Raw genomic sequence first — 20,538 nt, forward strand, 5'->3', positions numbered from 1 at the left:
CTGGCGTGCTGTGGTTCATGGGGTCGCAAAGAGTCGCACATGACCTAGTGACCTAACTGAACTGAACTGAATGTTATTTTTCTGCAGGGTTATAAATTATGGTTAAAGAGTAGTGTCCTAGTTTTTTAGAGATACATGCCTGCAGATTAAAAAAGAAATTACTAACATGCGTGATGTAAGGGTGAGTAGTGCATTTCACAATAATTTATCGGTAAAAGATATAATTTTAGTTCTAAATCTGTATGAATCAAGGAAGATTCTTCATTAATATTTTTGATCAGATATTAAAGAAATCAGAGCATAGTTATTTAGCGACAATAGCCACTACATGTATTTTTCCACCTGGAATTTAAACTAAAAATGAACAGCCATCCCTTGGTATCCATTGGGGATTGATTCCAGGTTCCCCTCAGATCTGCAGATGCTTAAGTCCTTTATATATAATGGTGAAGTATTTGCATTTAACTTAAAAATATCTTCCTGTCTACTTTATATCATTTCTAGACTACTTATAATACCTAATACAATGTAAATGCTATGTAAACAGCTGTAAATACAATGTAAATACTATGTAAATAGTTGCCATCACTTGGGCAATGTTTTGCTTTTTGGAACTTTCTGGAATTTTGGGAGAATATTTCTAATTCCTGTTTGATGGAACTTTCAAGTGCAGATATAAAGTTGTTGTTTAGTTGCTAAGTCAATGTTCAACTTTTTTGCAACCCTATGGACATTAGCCCACCAGGCTCCTCAGTCCATGGAATTTCCCAGGCAAGAATACTGGAGTGGGTTGCTATTACCTACTCCAGGGGATCTTCCTGACCCAGGGATTGAACTTGCATCCCCTGCATTGCAGGCAGATTCTTTACCACTGAGCCACCTGGGAAGCCCTGAAGATATGAAAGGTCAAGTGTAATAAAAGCCTTTACTCTCCTCATGTCCTTATGCTCTTGATATCTTAAGCTTCTCACAGTTCCCTGGGCATAAATAGTTCCTTCTATAATTCCCTGCACTTGCTATTATGAATGAAATTGTTTTTGCATGACAAACTCCTACTCATACTTTAAGAACCAACTCAAAAGTAATGTCTATAATGAAACATTTCTAACCATCCCAGCATTACATTCTGTTCATTATATTGCCAATAATGCTATAACATAGGAACTATTTTTTATAGTACTTATTTAAACTCATTTATTTGTTTTTTGCATGTGCTTCCCTAAAAGTTGACAGTGATCTTTATGTCTCTACCTCCTAACACATGAGCCCTTCTAGAGGGTGCTCAATAAATATTTGCAGAATCCACTTCAACTAATTATCAATGCAGTATATCTAAAATTGACTTTAAAATTGACCATGTCTAAGAAGTCTTGTTGAGTATTTTTCTGAAAAGACTTAAAAAGACGAGGTATACCATTCAAATTTTGGAACAACAATCTTACTAACAAGATGGGAAACAGCCATGCATTTAGATTGATTAGCCCTTTCAGTGATTTTTTTGTTGTTGAAATACTCTCAACACTTCATCTAAAGAAGCTAGTCCCAAACATTTTAGTGAACAAATAGCATGAACTGAGTACCTACTCCATCAGCTACTGTTTTGTGATGAAAAACAAAAACAAAAATCTTAAAAAAAAGTATAGAATTTGACATCAGTGAAAAAAGTTGCAAATTAACTTACAACATAAACATTTAAAAAGTTATCAAATTAAATAAATGAAAGAAATAATGAGAGGAAACCTAAAGCACTAATTTTAAAAAACCCTTTTGACAGATTTTACACTATGGTCTAGATACACATACTTATATACATATATAAATGAAAACAATACTTACCCCTAGCAACATAATGGAATCTGAGATATTTTATTCACTTTTTCATTGAAAAGAAAAACAAGCAAAACCCTCCTGGTAGACTTGCCAAAATGATTTCATACCCCACTAACGGGTTGAGATTTAAAGTTTGGTAAACACTGTCCAAAGAAATTCTGCATATTATCAATAATCCCTAGGCTACACTGAAAGCCACAATCTTAGAACAAATCTATATATGAAATATGTCTATATCAGAAAAATTATGAATAGGAAATATAATTTTAATAGGACACAGTAATTTCTGCTATAGTTAGGAAAAGTAAAACAGAATCTTGATATCTAAAAAAAAAAATGAAGGATATTATATACACCTTAGTCTTAGAGCTCTAAAAGGGACAAGGCCACGATTCTTAGCTGACTACTGTTAAAGGAACTGAGATTTTAGTTTAACCAGTATTACTCTCAAGTTTAGTATTATTCTCAAGTTCTCCTTCAAGTCTAAGAAAGCCTTAAGAAATGCAATTCCACTTATCAGTTATTAAACTGTGAGATAATATAACATTAAAAATTTTCATGGTGTGTCCATCTCAAACTTAAATTGAAGACAAATCATTCTTCCTAACAGATATCTTTAAGTGTCTGTTATATAGAAATCCTATGGCTGCCACTAATTGCAAGACACTTTTAAAAACTTCTTTTCAAAAAAAATTTCTTTTCATAGTCAAATATAACATAAAATTCTTAGCTGATTTTCTTTTGTTAAAATCTAATAATTAAACATTCTCTGATAACTACCATAAGGCAATGAAGCTCTTTCCAACATTTATATAAATTTCTTTAGATAACACTGGATCTGCATAAATATTACTTTCAACATGAAATATTTTTGCTAAAAAGTTAGTGATTTCAAAAGAAAATTTTCATGAAATCATAAGTAGAAATTTAAATACAAAGACATTCCAGAAAAAAGAGCATTTATGTATATCAAATAAAACTGCCATTTACTTTTTACAAGACTGCCAGAGACACATGAAGTTGTGCCCAGGTTTTCTCACTGGATCTCCATGTTGACTAGATGCACTGAATGGAGAAGGCTGAGAACTGTTAGGCTGGCTCTGAATTTGAACAGCTGGTGAAGGTGTCATTGGAGTGTTCTGTGAAAAAGACAAACCACACAGTTTGTGAAATGACACTGAAAAACATTCATATAGAACAGGTTTGTGAATTTGATTACAGTGATAGTTATGCACTTTCAACATAAAATTCACACTTGGGAGTTTTAATGATTATCTTTTGGATACTCTTTAAGAGGATAACTAATTTCAGAAACATATTTAAGAAGTCAAATTAATTTCATATGAATCACAAAGGCAAGACTGCATTGTTACTGTCACAGAATACACATAACTTAGAATTAAAGATTTTTATACTAATAAAATTGGTAGAAATACAACTATAGATTAAACAGAGAAAAAATTATAAATGCACCCATTTTACTTACTAACATATATTCTTCAAAAGAAAAAAAATCAACTGTAAATTATTATTTCTTTGTATAATATCTCCTTTAAGATTGTAATGAGTAACATAAAACCATATACAGTAAAAATCAAAGGGAATTTCAGATGTTAAGAATGATATAACCATTTAAGTAGAATGTTGTAAATATTACTTTGCAGTAAAAGCTATTTTAACTAACAACTTCAATCTTTAAAGGTGCTCTGTTATAAATTTTGATGGATTACACAAGAAAAGGATTTTAATTGTATGCATAAGTTTTCTTAATATTAGCTACATTTTTCCCGTTATATCCCATCCTTTTCTCTCTGAAAAACACATAATAATTATAACATAGCTTAAAACAATTTGAAACAATACATTTTGAGGTTTAACTCAGATTTTACTCATAACATACATAGCACAAAGGAAAAAATGTTAAATTCCTCACAGACATGATTAGCATACCATTTTCAAAGTATTGTTTAAAGGAAATACATTCAAACTCTGGGAAAATATTAAATGTATTTGCTTATTTATAAAGTGATATTGGAAACAATGGAGCAAAACTAAGCTAAAAATCGCTGAAAACCTCTTACTGGAAAATTATAGTACTTAAAAAAAAAACAGACAAAACAGAAACAGATAAGGCTCTAGCATAAAAGTGAATAAAGGAAAAGAATAAAGTGCCAAGAGTGAAGGTTCTTAGAAACGTGGAGTCATAAGAACTTTTGAGTTCTAAGCTCTAAGGAAAAAAAATTTACTTTGAGATGTGATTGAAGTTGTTTTTATAATAGAGTCTCATTCTTACGATTTTCTAATATTATTAGTAAGAAAATATATACACGCATGAAAACCATGCATTTTAGGGCAGTACAGGTATCAATGGCTAGAAGTTAAGACTTTCCAGCTTGACAGAACAGGACTCAGAATTTCAATTTGCCTTTTAACCAGCTATGTGACCCTGGGCAAACTACAAAACATCTCTGATTCTCAATTCCCTCATCCGAAAAGTGTAATAAAATCTAACTTCTGGGATGGTAGGAAGACTACAGAAACTCTACATGAAGAGCCTAGCTCTAGATTCTCAATAAATGGCAACTCACTATTATTATTTACGTTAATAGAGAAGTACAGAGTGAAACCATATTCTGGAGGAAAGATGATGAGTTCACTTTGGGGACAAGAACAGATCAGTAAGTGCAATTATTTAGCTATAGTTAAAGTTAATTATCTAGCAATAGTTAAATTATCTGGCAGTAGTTAAAGCTGGAACAAGAATCTGACAATCATTTATCTGTGAATTCTTAAACTCATAAAAACTAACAGTGAGAAAGTAGACACAGGGGTCAGGATCAGAGAGAAAGGAAGGGAAGAATAACATTAGACTAAATCTATTTACCAGGAAAAAAAAAAAGTCAAACTGTTTCCTTGAAATGAAACTACTGCATAAAAAATTCCATGAAATTCCAGTAAGTAGGAGTAACCAAGAGGATCAGTTTGAATCAAACACAAATATTGAAGAGTGACAGAAATATAATCTCAGAATTATAACTGAAGGGTAAATCTGGCAGAGCTATCAAATTCCCTCAGAATGAACTTTCTGGTTCCCTACACTATTACCATTTACCCTAGGTATTTTATTGACTAGCTTGTCATATACTTTTAAATTAGGTTTATTTTTTTTTATATGCTAACAAAGCTTTATCCTATTTTGTTCTTCATTGTAGAACTCTTAACTGGTGTCATACATGAAAGTTAAATAACAGGGAATCATAGGGTATTTAGCCCCAACTGTTAATGATTTATGAGGATATGGCAAGGATGACTGAAGTTACTTCAAACTGTTCAATTAAGAATGAATAAAAGACATATTAACCAAATGCAATGTGCAGAAAATTGTCTACACATTGCATCTGGTGTTCTCTGGATCTTAATTCAAACAAAATTTATAAAACACATTTTTAAAGACTAAGAACAAACTGAGTGTCATGCAATATTAAGAAAGTACTATTTTTGTTAGGTGTGATTTGGTATTATAAATACTTATAAATACATACTGAAGTATTTATTAGTAACTTAAAATCTTTGGAACTTACTTTACTGCAGGGGAAAAACAGTGGTGAAGAAGAGATGAAACTAGAAAGGCAATGGTAACATTATTTAAAGCTGGGTGAAGGATAAGGTTGGGTAAAGGTCAGTAAGCCTCTATTCTTGTGTATGTCTAAAATTTTCACAATAAAAAGTAAACAAATAACAACAAAAAAACAGAGCTAAATATATCAATAAAACAAAATGAATTAAACTACTTATAGAAAATACCAAATGAAAAATTCCAAGACTTGCATTTTCTTTGAATAAAGCAGTATATTTACTTTACCGGGAGAAGTACCAATGACCTCAGAAACACAGATGATACCACCCTTATGGCAGAAAGTGAAGAGGAACTAAAGAGCCTCTTGATGAGAGTAAAAGAGTTGGCTTAAAACTCAACATTCAGAAAACTAAGATCATGGCACCTGGTCCCATCACTTCACGGAAAATAGATGGGGAAACAATGGAAACAGTGAGAGACTTTATTTTCTTGGGATCCAAAATCACTGCAGATGGTGACTGCAGCCATGAAATTAAAAGATGCTTGCTCTGTGGAAGAAAAGCTATGACCAACCTAGATAGCACATTATAAAGCAGAGACATTACTTTGCCAACAAAGGTCTGTCTAGTCAAAGGTATGGTTTTTCCAGTAGTCATGTATGGATGTGAGAGTTGAAATAAAGAAAGCTGAGCGCCAAAGCATTGATGCTTTTGAACTGTGGTGTTGGAGAAGATCAGAATCCCTTGGACTGCAAGGAGATCCAACCAGTCAACACTAAAGGAAATCGGTCCTGAATATTCATTGGAAGGACTGATGCTGAAGATGAAGCTCCAGTACTTCGGCCTGATGTGAAGAACTGACTCATTGGAAAAGACTCTGATGCTGGGAATTGAAGGCAGGAGGAGAAGGGGATGACAGAGGATGAGATGGTTGGATGGCATCACCGACTCAATGGACGTGAGTTTGAGTGAACTCCGAGAGTTGGTGATGGACAAGGAAGCCTGGCATGCTGCAGTCCATGGGGTCACAAAGAGTAGGACACAACTGAGTGAACTGAACTGGAAGTAGTATTTTTTATTTTTTCCTATATTAGAAAATTACATATTTCTTTTAACAAAACCAATTTTTAATAAGTTTGTTTACACTGTATTGTATGTTTTTTAAAGTACTACTTAAACTATGTTTTAAGAACTAGGTCTTTTACATAAAATGCAAAATATATTTCTTTTAGGATATAAAAGTGCCTGATCATTAACCATAACCCTAACTTAAATATAAATGTAAAAGTGGTCTCAAAATCATGTTTTTGGAATGATCACTCCTGAGGAATATTGTTCAATACTATTCTTTGTTCTGCTCTACTGAAGAAGAACTAACTTTTCGTATTTTAGTACCTCTGTAGTACTGTGTGACCAGAAAAGTAAAATTAAACAAAGAATATGAAATAATTCTGTGATTCCTTTTTTAATGTAAAATTATCTAAAACGTTAATGTAGCAGTTTTACTTTTGGCAAAGATATTTCCTTTTGTTAAAATAAGAAATTATAATCTTGCCTTCCTTTAACATCTTTTCAAGAGTAAACTGTGGCTGAAACTTCTAGACTGTACTGATGTTAAAAATTTTCTGATATAAGACTTGGGATTTGAAGTTCTTAAACACTTATATATTATGAAGAATAAATCAGGCATTATAACACCTAAGGTCTAACTGAAAGAATTAGGAAAATACACTCTAAAGAGTAAGTAGAGATACTTTTAAATGCTTGTAAGGAACAAGAACAAAATTTATTCTAAATGTGGTATTAAAGAGGTTACACTTAGTCTAAACAAAATACACATCTTTACAGAACAGAATTAAGATAATCACTGGAAAAGAGATCCTTGTGAGTGTGGGAAAGTTAATTCAACTCTTTAAAAAGGGTTATGGACAAGATAATATCTAAGGTTCTTTCTGCTCTAATATTGCCTCATTTTCATAACCTATCCAAGTCCTCTTATTAAGTATAACTAGACAATCAACACATACAAAGTCTATCTTATAAATAGAACACATTGAAGTGTAAACGAAAAAATCATTTAGTGCTAATGATTTTCTTAATTATTACAATGTACTACTAGCTTCCCTGATGGCTCAGATGGTAAAGCGTCTGCCTACCCTGTGGGAGACCCGGCTTCAATCCCTGGGTCGGGAAGATCTCCTGGAGAAGGCAATGGCACCCCACTCCAGTACTCTTGCCTGGAAAATCCCATGGATGGAGGAACCTGGTAGGCTGCAGTCCATGGGGTTGCAAAGAGTTGAACACGAATGAAAGACTTCACTTTCTGTCACTTTCACTGCGGCTGCTGCTGCTGCTGCTGCTGCTAAGTCGCTTCAGCCGTGTCCGACTCTGTGCGACCCCATAGACGGCAGCCCACCAGGCTCCTCCGTCCCTGGGATTCTCCAGGCAAGAACACTGGAGTGGGTTGCCATTGCCTTCTCCAATGCGTGAGACTGAAAAGTGAAAGTGAAGTTGCTCAGTCGTGTCCGACTCTTTGTGACCCCATGTACTGCAGCCTACCAGGCTCCTCCACCCATGGGATTTTCCAGGCAAGAGTACTGGAGTGGGGTGCCATTGCCTTCTCCACTACTAGTCTACAAATCTGAGCAGTAATATGCTTCAAAAAAAATTGAAATGACATTCCTGTGACTCTTGCTAAAATGATCTTCTATGGTTATGACTAGACATAGCCCCCCTGAGATTGCAGATATGCTTTCTGATAGGTTGGGTAACTTTTCAAACTCTTTATCAAAGAATCAAGGGGACCAGGCAGATACCCACATTCAATGTTAGCACCATTTCAAAAAGGATTCATATATGAAGGACAGAAAACTAAGGAGCAGCATCTATAAAATACCTTAAGTAAGTACATCCTTAAGTAAACTATTTTTATATACAAGAATCGGGCATGACATCAGATCACAGGATGAACAGATACAGATATATTCAACATGTGTTTTAATGCTTCTGAAAAAGACAAGTCTTCAGTTAAGTATAATTAATTTTTTCCATTTTTATTATCTTATATGCCAATCTAGTACCATGCCTTCAGCAGATACAATTTCATGAATAGTGGAAGAGAGCAGGGCTCAGAAACAGTATCCATATTGTGGCAGATTGAAAATAAGTAGTTTTAAAGAAAGAAATGTACCTTGAAGTTAAGTACAGTTATTTCATACTTAGCTAAATACCATTTTAAGTACAAAATATATGGTTATAGCATTTAGTTTCATATTTCTTTCCCCTTTATGTGTTCCTAGTATCTTTTCTGTAGTAAAATTAATACAGCTAATTAGTGGGAGTGAGAAGGAACAAAACTGAGAAAAGAAATATTAAATAACAACGGTATTAGGAAGGATTACCTGTTGGCCATTCTCAGCAGGGATATTTCCCTGCAGTCTTTCCAGCCCTGAGCATTCTGCAAGTCTAGAAGTTCCTTCTTGGTGTAAAGGTACCTCCTTAACATCCCCCACCCCTTGAAATGGTATAAAATAACAAAGGTGAGTGAAGTCGCTTAGTCGTGTCCGACTCTTAGCGACCCCGTGGACTGCAGCCTACCAGGCTCCTCCGTCCATGGGATTTTCCAGGCAAGAGTACTTGAGTGGGGTGCCATTGCCCTCTCCAATAAAATAACAAAGTATAGCTAAAAAAAAAAAATCACATTTAAATTCCTCTATTTCATCTACCTGTTTAAAGTGCCAAATCAAATACTGGATAAAATGGTATTAAACCAAGGTCTAAAATGCAATTCTAAGACTATATAAAGAAATTTAAAGAATCTGGGCAACAGTGGAAATGGTTTTTATTAACAAGCTCTTAGGAAGGTCCAACAGCCTCCCTTCCAAGGAAACTTATGATATCATCTTGAGCAGCTTGGTAATTTTTTAGCCTTTATAGGTACTTTATCCTATGTGTTAATTGCTCAGTCGTGTCCAATTCTTTGTGACTTTATGGACTGTAGCCCACCAGGCTCCTCTGTCCATGGGATTCTCCAGGCAAGAATACTAGAGTGGGTTGCCATTCCCTTCTCCAGGGAATCATCTTGATGCAGGGACTGAACCCGGGTCTCCTCTGTTGTAGGCATATTCTTTACTGTCTGAGCCACCAAAGATAAAACATACTTGCACCATTACTGAGCACCAGACTGTGTATTGGGCCTTGTGCTAAGAGTTAGACACAGATATCCTGTTCTGTTTGTTTCTTATTCTTATAGACACCATCTATGTATGCTATGTCTCTTTTTCCTTGCAAAGTTTTACATTTCTATGTGCCAACAAAATACCAACTTCAAAAATAAAGACTATAGCTGTTTGAAATAAACTACATTCTTGGGGAGAATACATAAAATTTATACACATTTTTTAGATTAGGAGTAAGCATCACCAACTCAATGGACATGGGCTTTGGTGAACTCTGGGAGTTGGTGATGGACAGGGAGGCCTGGCATACTGTGGTTCATGGGGTCGCAAAGAGTTGGACACAACGAGTGACTGAACTGAAAATGTATTAATTTTATGGCTTGATTTAGATGTATATATGTCCAATATGTTAAATTCTAGCATTGTGATCCTGAAATTATCTTTCAGTGATACTTGTATCTTATAAGCTAGTCATTAAAATAATGTTACATATAAAAGGAACATCTAGGATTTGACAAAGAAATCTTTTAGAATAGTGGTAAATGGGCTAAGAGCACGAGCTCTGGTTTCAGACCCACCAGATTTGTCCTGCACCACCTCATATTAGTTGGTAACCTTGGGCAAGTTATTTAGCATTGTGAGGCCTCTTCTCTAAAATAGAAATTATAATGTTTACCTAATAGAGTTTCTTTGTGAATCAAATGACAAAATAGTGCAAAATTCCTAACACAGGTCCTAGAGTTAGCTAGTATTGCTTGTTTTTTGTTATTTAGGTATCATTGTTGAACATAACCACACTGGAGGGTTAAAGGACGCAATAAACAAGGGTGGATGAAGCAATTTCATAGTAAGAGAGGTTTTCTCTAATCTGGCTTGGTCTACTGTAACTCTTTAGGATTACAAGGGAATCTAAAAAAAAGTGGAGCACATAAGATGAACTGGGAAATTGTTAAATATAAAAAAAATATGCTGAATGCTTAGTATATGTTAGATATTGCATTATTAAAAGAATTTTTCGTGTGCTTTTAAGTGAAAAACTCACCCTGTTGAAGCTTGACTAAAAATGACTTGGTATTTTCCATAAAAACTCCATATTAATTATTGCCATGTACATAATATACACTGAAGAATCCTCAACCTATTTAGATACCCTGAAATAGACCTAAGCAATACTAATATGAATTTAAAAAGTCATTATGCTCCCAGAGCAGTACTGTCCAGCTTTACCCATTCACATGAAGAAAGACACACATTAGTGAATGATGTTCTAAGCAAGGGATTCTTTGCTTTCTCATCTTCCATTTTGCTTCCCTACTCCCACCTCTCTCTTGTCATCTAGATTGGTATCAATACCAACACAATCTGCTGTTATCATCAGAAGCACAGAGAAAAAACCCAAGACAGAAGAGTGCTAGCAGAGTTGGCAACAGTCACAGAAGGTTCTGGCTGTGTAGTAATTAGGAAACAAAGAATGAAGTAGTAGTAATCCAGGAAACAGCATATAAGATTGTCCTTAAAATCTTTATAGGCTGATTGGATCCTCAATTCAGTAGCACTGATTTTAGAAAACACTTTTATTTACTGAGGCATGCAGAGAGGGGATAGTAGATATTTAAAAGGGAATAAATAGAGCAAAGGAATAAGAGACACAAAATATTAAATACCAGAATAGCTGAAACAAATTGAAATTATAAGAAATAAACCTTTTTAAAGAATAAAGGCAACTAATTCAATACCTAAGATAATAACACACTTGATAAAATTCTTATGGAATTCACCTTTTTTACAAAAGTACTGTGCAAGAAGCCTCAAAAATACACTCATGTCAAAATCAAATACAGAAATTCCCTTCTGGTGTACTCTTAGCAAACCTCTCCCAAACAAGACCAAGTTACATTTTAAAAATACTCCCTACAATGTTAGATGACAAGTACTTCTCTATCTTGGCTCTACCTTGCGTGTACAACAACATAGAAAAATGCTTTAAACCAGGGGTCCTCAACCCCTTGTCAGTGGCCTGTTAGGAATCAGGTGGCACAGCAGGGGTGAGCGGTAGGCTAGCAAGGGAAGAGTCACCTGTTCCCATGATTGGTATTACCTCCTGAACCTTCGCATTTCCCCCACCCCACCTCAGGGATGGAAAAAAAATTGTCTTCCATGAAACAGGTCCCTGGTGCCCAAAAGGTTGGAGACCACTGCTTTAAACCATGTGTTTAAGTTAACAACTGAAAATTGTTCAATATTACAAAGAACAGAGAAAAATAAAAGAGCATGACAGCTTGAGTACACTGGTGCTGCTGCTGCTAAGTCGCTTCAGTCGTGTCCCACTCTGTGCGACCCCACAGACGGCAGCCCACCAGGCTCCCCCATACCTGGGATTCTTCAGGCAAGGGCACTGGAGTGGGTTGCCATTTCCTTCTCCAATGCATGAAAGTGAAAAGTGAAGTGAAGTCGCTCAGTCGTGTCCGACTCTTAGAGACCCCATGGACTGCAGCCCACCAGGCTCCTCTGTCCATCGGATTTTCCAGGCAAGCGTACTGGAGTGGGGTGCCATTGCCTTCTCCTGAGTACATTGCTAGGTCCTCCCAATTACCTTTTCAAGGTAAAACATGGAATAACAGTGCATTTCCCCCTAAAATCATATTTACACATTAGGACTTTTTAAGAGAAATGTGACAGGACAATGACTCACCTGTGGGACCACATTCTGTACGTATGTTGGTGGATGCTGCTGCTTCTGCTGAACAGCACTTTCTATTGCTACTTTAGCTACAGTGCTTGGATCTGCTCCTGCTGGCACCGCAACCATCGTTGCACTGCAGCCAGCATTGTTGGGGTCACTGATTGTAACAATTCTAACCCCCACTTTATTTGGAATTCCTGTGACTGTTTCCCTATCATTATCCTCTGCTGGCCTCTTTACAGTTTTGCATTCTGCTGTGCCATTTGTAGACCGAACGTCAGACAACAGGGCAGGAGAATGGGACACTCTTGATCCTGAGTGGGGAACGGCTACGATTTGATGCCCCTGTATAACAGAGGTTGCAGAATGTGGTGAGACAACTACACTTGGGCGTTGCTGAGGCACATCTGAATTCAAACTTGAAGCTAGAGGTCCATTAGGCAAATCAGTACCACTAAACTGCTGTGTTGCCACATTTGAGGCCTCCTGTATACTGCTCACAGATGGTGAAACACCCAAAGTTAATATAGGTCCATTAGAAGTTCTTTCTAGTTGATCACCTTTGGCAGTATCTTGCTGAGTGGCATCTAAAGTCCCTTGTGGTTCCATTGGAGATATCTCACCATTTCCTACATGATTGGAAGTTTTGTGATTTGGAATGTTTTTGCTTAAATGAGAACCATCTCCTTTATCAAAATCACAGATTCCATTAACTAGAGGTTTTTTCAAATCACTTTTAATATCCTGCATGTCCATTTGTTCTGAGTTCTGTTTTCCAGATGCTCCATTCTCACCTAATTCTAACGATGGCCCATTACTGATTAGTGAGCACTGATTAGCCTCACTTTGAATTTTCCCTGAGTTTGAAGGAGGTAGACTTGAGTCACTGTATTTTCTCCCATTTAGAAGACTTCCCACCTGCATTTCATTTTCCTTTGTATCCCCATTGCTGGTGTTTGTGGTTCCTCGTCTGCAGGACGGGTTCTCCATGACTTCAATTTTACGTTCATGAACATGTAAACCTGTTGCTTCTTTTGCTTCCTCCTCCTTTTGGCAAATTATTTTATCACCTTTGAATGGAGGAGTAGCAGTAGTACAAGATGATTGTCCAGCTGGAGATGCTTGAGTGGCTGGAAGCGTTTGCACCTGAAGTCCAACTCCTGCCTGGGTCCCGCTCATGGTAATTCCTGCTGGAGCAATGAGCTGAGTTGTATTTCCCTGACTCACAGTTGCAGTTGCAAAACTTGTATTTGGCACAACTGTTATGGTTACCTGGTTGCCAGAAGTCCCTTGGAAAATGGTTGCTGGGCTATTTGAGATCAGCGGGCCTGGCAATATTTGTAAGTTCGAGATGGGCACGGTTTGCACTCCCCCAGTGGGTGGCATTGCACTTTGGACCAACTGAACATTTTGCTGCCCAACCAATAGCTGCTGAGCTGGAGTTTGCCCTTGCACTCCAAAACCTGCTGCTTGGTTATTGGCCACCTGGTACACCACCTGAGGACTAGGAGCTCTTGCATTATTTGGGGGAGGAATCTGTGGAGCTGGGAGAATAAGCTTACCACCGGGAGTTGAAGGACCACGCTTTGGAAGCAGCAACTGTTTTATCAGACTCGACTCACCAGAAGCAGGCTGACCAACTCCTGCATTTGTTTGCTGTGGTTGAACTTGCATCTGTACTTGTTGTGGCTGCTGAACTTGTACTTGTACCTGTTGTGGAGGTGCTGGTGAATGCTGCTGCTGTTGCTGCCTTTTCACAGACAGCATTTGACTGACAGTAGGAGGCGGTCCCTGTGGTTGAGGTGTGGAAGAAGATGACATGGCAGTAGGGACCTGGTTAGTAGTAGGTGGGACAGGTGATGGTGAGGAAGATGGAGTAATGTTTGGTTGTCCAGTTAGCTGAACTGCCTGGCCAGCTGGAAGAGCTGCTGGATTAGCAAGAACAATTTGGTGAATGGCTGGTGCATAAGTTTGACCTTGTTGAGCTGGCTGGCTTACAATCACTACACTTTGCTGGGTTGGCTGCTGTGGCTGTTGAATAGGCTGTTGTACCACTGTTGATGAAACTTGCTGAGAAGGGAGAGGTTTTGGTGCAATGTTTTGAAACCCTACCCTTGAGGGTTGTGGACTTGGGACACCAGCAATGGTAACCATTTGTCCTGTAGCTACCTGAAAATTCTGTACTGAAGTTGCTGAGACAATATTGGATGTAGAAGTCGTTACATACTGTGGGGGTGCTATGATAACAGTGTCCTGTGGCTGGCTACCAGCTGATGTTTGCTGAGATGAAGTTTGTACAGGTTGGGGTGATGTGGTGATTAACTGTTGACCCTGTGAAACTGTAGAAGTACATGCTGGTATGTTCTGAACTCTGCCAAATATATGACTCTGTGGGACAGCTTGCTGAATCACTGTAACAGGAGTGCCAGAAGGTATCTGCCCCGGTACCACTGTGTGTAATGGAGACTGCTGTGGAATTACTGATGGATGGTGAAGCATCTGGGAATTTACAACTGTAACAGGCTGTGGCCCTGTACTATGATTCTGAACCACAGAACTCTGTGCAGCTCCTCCTCCCACAGCAATACTAACAGGAACTGCTGTCTGGGGTATAGAGTTCTGGATTACTGTAGCCTTAACGACTTCACAAGGAATCGGAGCTTTATTTTGAATGACGGTCACCGGAGCATTTTGCTGCTGGTGGGTATGAACCGAAGGATTTGGTGGAATTCTTGAAACAGTCTGTGCCACAGTATGAACACCTTGTACTGGAAAAGACATTTGTGTTGCAGTCAAACTTGAAGACTGGTTGGTAACAGGAGTCCTCTGAAAATGGTTTCCTACAGTTTGTGGTCCATGAGGGATTCCTGAAATTATGAGGAAAAGTTAAAATTCACAGTGAAATGACTGAAAAGCAGCATGCAGAAATTATTTTACTTAATTTCAAGAGAAAACAGTTTTAAGAAATTAACAACTTTGCACTATATGATAAAATAATAGAACAAGAAATAAAATGCTACCGAAAAACAAGGACAAGTTATACATCTTGAATGCATATAATACATGTTTTCATTTAGCCTTCTTATTAAATTGGTAATATTTAATCACAATAAAAATACCTGCGGGTGAAGGACTTGGAGATACATCAGGTACAGAATCAACACGAACAACGGGAGTAGAAACAGGTTGCTGCTGATAGTACATCTGAATGGGAAGTGGGATAGCCCTACGTTTTACTCCTACTACATGAATATGCGCCTGCCCATTGTTACTGGAATCCTCCACTCTCTTCACTGTATGATTTGGAAAGACTGTTCTGTAAAGTACACACACATTCAATTTTAATAACTAGCACATTAACAAAAAACACTAAATTCTAACAATGTTTACACGAACAGCAACAGTATATTCACTGCTACTTATATATGAACCAGTATGAATCATATATTCTACAAGGATGGGAAACAAAGAATTAAATATTAATGTAAAAGATCAATTCTCCAATTTCAAAAATAATTATTATTAACATTGTAGGGTTTAAAACAATTCTACTACATATGTAATTAATAAAAAAGCTACATCAAGTCAATGCCTAGTTTATGAACTTTGCAAAATATCAAAAAGTCATGATGTTTGAAGACAGAGCTCAGTCACAGACTATTATTCAAGATTTTAAAGGGCGAACGCTATGTCTTTAACACATATAAACAGCAGGAAAAACGTACACTTAATTTCTCCCTTTTCTTTCTTTGATAAACCTCAGAATGTTTAAACACAAACACCATGTTTGATATCAAAATTCCCTTCAATTTAAACTTCCACCACATTACAATCTAACCATACAAAACTTTAAGTAGTGGAGATATTCAAGACTAGGTAGATAGTTGGTACATCTTCCTAGGTAGCTCAGCTGGTAAAGAATCCACCTGCAATGCCAGAGACCCCAGTTCAAAACCTGGGTCAAAAGTTCCCCTTGAGAAGGGATAGTCTACCCACTCCAGTATTCTTGGGCTTCCTTGGTGGCTCAGACAGTAGAGAATCTGCCTGCAATGCAGAAGACCTAGATTCAATCCCTCGGTTGGGAAGATTCCCTACAGGAGGGCATGGCAACCCACTCCAGTATTCTTGCCTGGAGAATCCCCATGGACAGAGAAGCCTGGCAGGCTTACAGTCCATAGGGTTCTGAAGAGTTGGACACGACTGAGTAACTAAACACAGCACAGATAGTTGTTATGTTCTCAACAGAGGAAGGGGTATGTAAATTAAAGAAATATAAATCCTACCTAAGACATTTATAAAATCCAGTTGATGTTAGGATTCCACCACGAGCCAATTTACTGCAAGTTGATAGGTACTCAGAATACATTTCTGCTCGAGAGACAGAACAATCTGGATTTACTTCAAAATGAGCATTTAGCCTAAAAGAGGAAATTAAAAAAAATACATGGCATTATGCAATATACTATAGAATCTATACTTAACCATTTGAAGGCAATGTGTTATAAATTAATAATCATATCTTATTGATCAAATTTCACTATCTCATGCTATTTGCAAAATATATGCTAGGATTTAGGTAGACTAAATCAAACAAAAAGAGATTCCTTAATCATTCTTATTTTAGTATAAAATATCATTATCCACAAATATAAAAACCAATATTCACAAATATATGTGAATACATCAGCAGAGATGGTATGCTGGCAATAAATATTCTACAACACATTAATTTTATTCAGTGAATACTCAAAATATAACAGAAGCTCCCAATTATGAGTTATTGGTGATGTGAAAAATGAAGGAAAAACAACTAAACTTTTGTTGCTCTTGAATAAAATTTCTTCAGAAAAAAACTCTCCTAAAACATTTAACTACTTCTTAAAACAATGATACTTCTCATGCTGCACACTCCCCTTCCCCACCTCAGAGACTCTATTCCTAATTAATTACAAGGTAATTCAAACTTCACTTTGTCTTTGTTATAGAGTGACTGCAGCTATAAGTTAGGATTGGAGGCCTAGTTAACCATAAAGGACTCTTTCTAGAACTCACTATATATATATATACAAGACAGGCTAACCTACAGCTGTTTCCTATTAACTGAATCAAATGATAATTATGATAAAATAATTTAAAATGCTTCTCTTCTCCTCCCTAGAAATGGCAGAAATAAGAATTTATAAGACCAAGTCTGTAACTAACACACACACATTTTACAGTGGATGCAGTACTTATTTTTTCTAACTTTCATAACTTTGAGTATAGAGTTTTCAAATAGACCAGAAACAAAAAACTGTTTGGTTTCAATATAGAAGACAAATATTTTCAAATATCATTGGAAGATTTATCAAGTATAAAGCGTCAGGTTTAACAATACAGAATATGAAGAAATAGCAAAAAATTAGAGATATTACCATAAACCTGATTTAAGAAAAGTAGAGAAAAGTGTCATAGGAACACAGATATGAAAGCACCAAAAATATGGAACATAAAGTGACAGGAACATGGAATGCGAGAAAAATGTTAGAGAATGGGGGAAAAGGGAAAGAAATTTTTTAAAGTAATACATCACCGAAAAGTGATCTTACATTTCAATCTGTTAATCTTCTAAAGAATTTAAGTTGAAATTCATAAGCAATGTAGAGGCAATTAGCCATGAAAAAATGAAATCTAACCAATTCTACATTTATTTTTTTTCAGGAAGTGGCTGAGATGTGACCAGTCAGTCTTCTCAAAAAAATTTAAAATTGATATTTCAATGTAGACATACTAGTTATTCTATCATTTGATTAGTTACCTCTTACTACTCACAAAAAGAAAAAATTAACTAGCAATGAACAAGAAATTTTGCTTTTGATAAAAAAAAAGGGACATTTAATAACAAAATCTGGTTCTAAGAAGTCAGTCCAATTGTTTTAATAAAATATTAAGAAAAACAAATTCTATAATACAACAAACTTTATTTTCTACAAAATCAATGACAATTTTTTAACACAAATTTTGCTTGAAAAGAAGTGGTGTAATTTAATGAAATTTTAATCAAAGACTATTTTAATTCTGAAGATTCTGATACTTTACTTTCAAACTATTCCAAAATACAGGTGAAGTGATTTTATACTGTCGTTTCTTGTATAAATGATATCCTATTCTAACTAGAAAGAAATACAGAGTAAAACATTCTGGATGACTGCTGAAATAATTTCCTTTTCTCATTTGCTTTGTTCTTCCCAAGGATAAAGCCTTAATAGAAATAAACCACTTACCACTGACAAGCAAACTTCTCACTATCTATTTCCACTATTCCTGGAGGTGGAGCAACATGCTGTGCTACAACTGCTCTGGAAGCTAAAGAAAAAAATACATTAGCTACATCATTTTTTAAAACTACAGGCCATATTTAGTTCATGGATATGGAACCAGTTAATACTCACAATGAATACCTTTTAAAAAGGTGTATAAACATATTGAAAATAATAGAAATTTGAGAAAGAAACGTATATTGGAACACATATTAATTATACCAGTCACTGTCTTAGATCCTTCATACGAACTATTTTTTGTTAACCTCACAATCATTCAAATAATATGGATTATTTCACTAATATAAACTCTGTTTTTCCCACTTTCAGACACTGAGTTTTAACTTTATACTATTAATATCTTTTTAATTCTTCTGTGAGGTGGGTATACATAAAGAAACTAACACTCAACTTGATTAAAACAATTAGCCCGAGGACACACATCACAATGTATCAGTAAATAAGCATCTCTCTCAGATTAGTTACAGAAGCAGATTGCATCAAAAATAATTTCACTTTTGAATTTAAAATATTAATATTAACTCTGTAAGTGGCATATATAAAACTTCCAGATATAATGAACAAATAGCCAACTTCTATGTTGGAACTAATAAAAATAAGAAAAACATGGGATAATAGAAACGTGATCATATTACAGTAAGTTTATAATGAAATAGGAATCTTACATATTTATAGATTAAAAATTATATTGTTTCACCATTGAATCAGCATTATTAATAATATATGCTTTTTAAACCTACAAAATGTACTTTCTTTTTTTTTCAGGTGACATGTTAGCAAAGCTTCTCAGAACCCTCAAACAAAACATAAATTTCTAAATTACTGGAACTAGAAGAGCCCCACAGTCAGTCCAGTCTGTGAATGATCTGAAGCAATCCTGACCTGTCTGTCTCTGAGACCCCAGGCTTCCACTGGGATACAGCTAACAGCAGCCAGCCACGTTTAAATACTTACTCTCTATTAAACCATTTACATTTACATGATTTGTTTTAATCTTATATATAGTTCTAAATTTAATTGTCCCCATTTTGCAAATGAAAAAATTAAAGCTCAGAGATTAACAAAGAACACATGATGGAGACAGCAGAGCTGAGTATAGCTGGAAAGCCTTCTTTTAGGAGTGCTGACTTTGAATTCAGGTCTGTCACATTTCAGAGGACATACTGTGATATTCTGCTTCTTAACAGAACATCATAATTAGAATCAAAGGTATGTTTCTTGTGCAACCCCAGCCTATCTTTTTTCTTCTCCTAACTTGATGACTGTTACAGAAAATGCCTTTCTAAGGCCTAAATACATGTAGAAATTTCTCTTTTCTTGATCAAGTATACTCTAAGAATATACCCTACTCTGACTGAAATTTGAATCAATTAATAAACAATTGCAGGAAATATTACAAACTATGTTGAAATTATGAGAAACTTTATAAACAATGCATAAGGAAAAATAATAGAGCCACAATTAAAAGTATAAACTAGAAATATATAATTACTATGAAAGTGGCTACAAACTGAGAATCCTTGTCTTCAGGATACCTGAAGACATTCCAAAGAATACAAAGGGAACTTATACTTTAGAAGGAATCAATTTCCAGATTTTCAAAGTTTTGTATATATTCCCTCCTAAAACTGCTGTGCATGAAAGCAAGACCTCCTCTTTGATGACTGCTCTTTAATCATTTTGGAACAAAGTCTTAACTCTATTAAACACTGTAAGATATGGTTAAATGCAAGACTCTGGAGCCAGATAGACTGGCTCTGGAGTTCCATCACTCATCAGCTGTGTAACCATGGGCAAGCTACTTAACCCTTCTGGCTATAAAATGGGGCAAAGTAACAGCACACTGACCTCACTGATGGTTATGAGGATTACAGAAGTTAATATGTAAGTCCCTTAAAACAATGCCTGGCACATAAAGAGCGGTACATAGATGTTAGCTATGATGATGATT

General features: G+C 35.8%; 1 protein-coding gene and 1 long non-coding RNA gene across 2 annotated transcripts in view; one reads left to right on the forward strand and one right to left on the reverse strand.

Moving 5' to 3' along the window:
• The window catches only part of LOC133247497 (uncharacterized), a 43,983-nt gene extending 24,536 nt beyond the window's left edge, over positions 1-19,447 (forward strand). Inside the window, exon 2 of the long non-coding RNA XR_009736411.1 lies at positions 19,353-19,447. This is a non-coding gene — a long non-coding RNA (uncharacterized LOC133247497). The remainder of the gene's footprint in view (positions 1-19,352) is intronic.
• The window catches only part of ARID2 (AT-rich interaction domain 2), a 208,213-nt gene that overhangs the window by 42,568 nt on the left and 145,107 nt on the right, over positions 1-20,538 (reverse strand). The window contains exons 12-16 of the mRNA XM_061416372.1: positions 18,531-18,612; positions 16,551-16,685; positions 15,387-15,583; positions 12,277-15,134; positions 2,821-2,969 (exon numbers count right to left, since the gene is read on the reverse strand). Of these exons, the coding sequence (XP_061272356.1) occupies positions 2,821-2,969; positions 12,277-15,134; positions 15,387-15,583; positions 16,551-16,685; positions 18,531-18,612 (3,421 nt within the window). The remainder of the gene's footprint in view (positions 1-2,820; positions 2,970-12,276; positions 15,135-15,386; positions 15,584-16,550; positions 16,686-18,530; positions 18,613-20,538) is intronic.

This window comes from Bos javanicus, chromosome 5 (genome assembly GCF_032452875.1).
Source record: "Bos javanicus breed banteng chromosome 5, ARS-OSU_banteng_1.0, whole genome shotgun sequence".
NCBI lineage: Eukaryota > Metazoa > Chordata > Mammalia > Artiodactyla > Bovidae > Bos > Bos javanicus.